Source organism: Chrysochloris asiatica, unplaced genomic scaffold (genome assembly GCF_000296735.1).
Source record: "Chrysochloris asiatica unplaced genomic scaffold, ChrAsi1.0 scaffold00228, whole genome shotgun sequence".
NCBI classification, from domain to species: domain Eukaryota; kingdom Metazoa; phylum Chordata; class Mammalia; order Afrosoricida; family Chrysochloridae; genus Chrysochloris; species Chrysochloris asiatica.
Window position 1 is genome coordinate 1,808,120 of NW_006408746.1, and position 1,478 is coordinate 1,809,597.

Consider the following 1,478-nt stretch of genomic DNA (forward strand, 5'->3'; position numbering starts at 1 on the left):
AAGATGTTTTATAAAAGAAAAACATTATAATATACTTTTGTTTCTTCTTTTCTTTTTAATGTAGTCTAAGAAAACACTGCACATTAGTTACCTTTGTAATTCTTTCCCCACAGGCTGCTTTGTATCGCCTCAGTGGAGACTGGAATCCCTTACACATTGATCCTAATTTTGCTGTCCTAGCAGGTGAGTTGCTAATAAATGCATTGTTGTCAGTAGGTGCTGTTGAGTCCAGTCTGACTTGTATCGACCCTATGTACAACAGGATAGAAAACTACCTAGTCCTGTGCCATCCTCAAATAATTGTCATGTTTGAGAATAATTGAGCCCATTGTTCCAGCCATTGTGTCCATCCATCTTGCTGGGGGTCTTCCTCTTTTTCGTTGACCATCCACTTTACAAAGCATGATGATCTCTTCTGGGACTGACCCCTCCTAGAAACATGCCCAGAAGTCTTGCTGCCTTCACTTCTAAGGCACATTCCTGCTGTACTTCTTCCAACACAGATTTGTTGGTTCTTCTGGACAGTCTGTGGCACTTTCAATATTCTTTGCTAACACCATAATTCAATATCTCAATTCTTCGATTGTCTTCTTTATTCATTGTCCAACTTAAACATGCATATGAGGTGACTGAAAATACCATGATTTGGGTCAAACACGATGTCTTGGGTCAGGCGCACCTTATTCCTCAAACTGATGTCTTTGATCTTGAACACTTTAAAGAGGTCTTGTGCAGCAGATTTGCCTAATGCAATACATCTTTTGATTTCTTGATTGCTGTTTCCATGAATGTTGGTTGTAGATCGAAGCAAAATGAAGTCTTTGACAACTTCTGTCTTTTCTCCATTTATCATGATGTAGTTTATTTGACTAATTGTGAGGATTTTTATTTTCCTCATATCGAGGTACAATCCATACTGAAGGCTATTTTCTTTCATTTTTATCAGTAAATATTTCAAGTCCTCAATGGAAACAGAGAATAGTGGGATATCTATAGATTCATATATCCCACAAATATATGAGTGTGAAAGAGAATATATGTACATGAGTACTTACCTTTCATGCAAACACAACAAGGAATGTGGTGGAGCATACAGCAGGCAACATGATGAAATACTCCTAGATATTATCTGACGTCTTAAGGCAATCAGTTGATGGCCTGGGGGCTTAGGGCCAGTCTCAGGGGACACCATATTCAATTGGTATAGCATAGTCCACAAAACCATGTTCTACATCCTGCTTGAATGAGTAGCATCTGAGATCTTGAAAGCTAATATGCAGCTATTGATCTTGCCATGTACAGTGGAGAGAACAGGGATAAGAATTGAAGAGGCTTGGAAACAATGAGTCCAGTGGACTGATGAAACATATGAACATCAGTTTCCTCAACTCTGAGACCAAGAGAACTAGATGGTACCTGACTACCAACTGCTCTAAAAGGGATCACATTGGAAGATCTTAGATAGAAATGTGGAGCAA

The 1,478-nt window shown here is 38.8% G+C and overlaps 1 protein-coding gene across 1 annotated transcript in view; it reads left to right on the forward strand.

Moving 5' to 3' along the window:
* HSD17B4 (hydroxysteroid (17-beta) dehydrogenase 4) overlaps positions 1 to 1,478 on the forward strand; it is a 116,042-nt gene that overhangs the window by 74,362 nt on the left and 40,202 nt on the right. Inside the window, exon 16 of the mRNA XM_006873197.1 lies at positions 114 to 212. Coding sequence (XP_006873259.1) covers positions 114 to 212 — 99 coding nt within the window. The remainder of the gene's footprint in view (positions 1 to 113; positions 213 to 1,478) is intronic.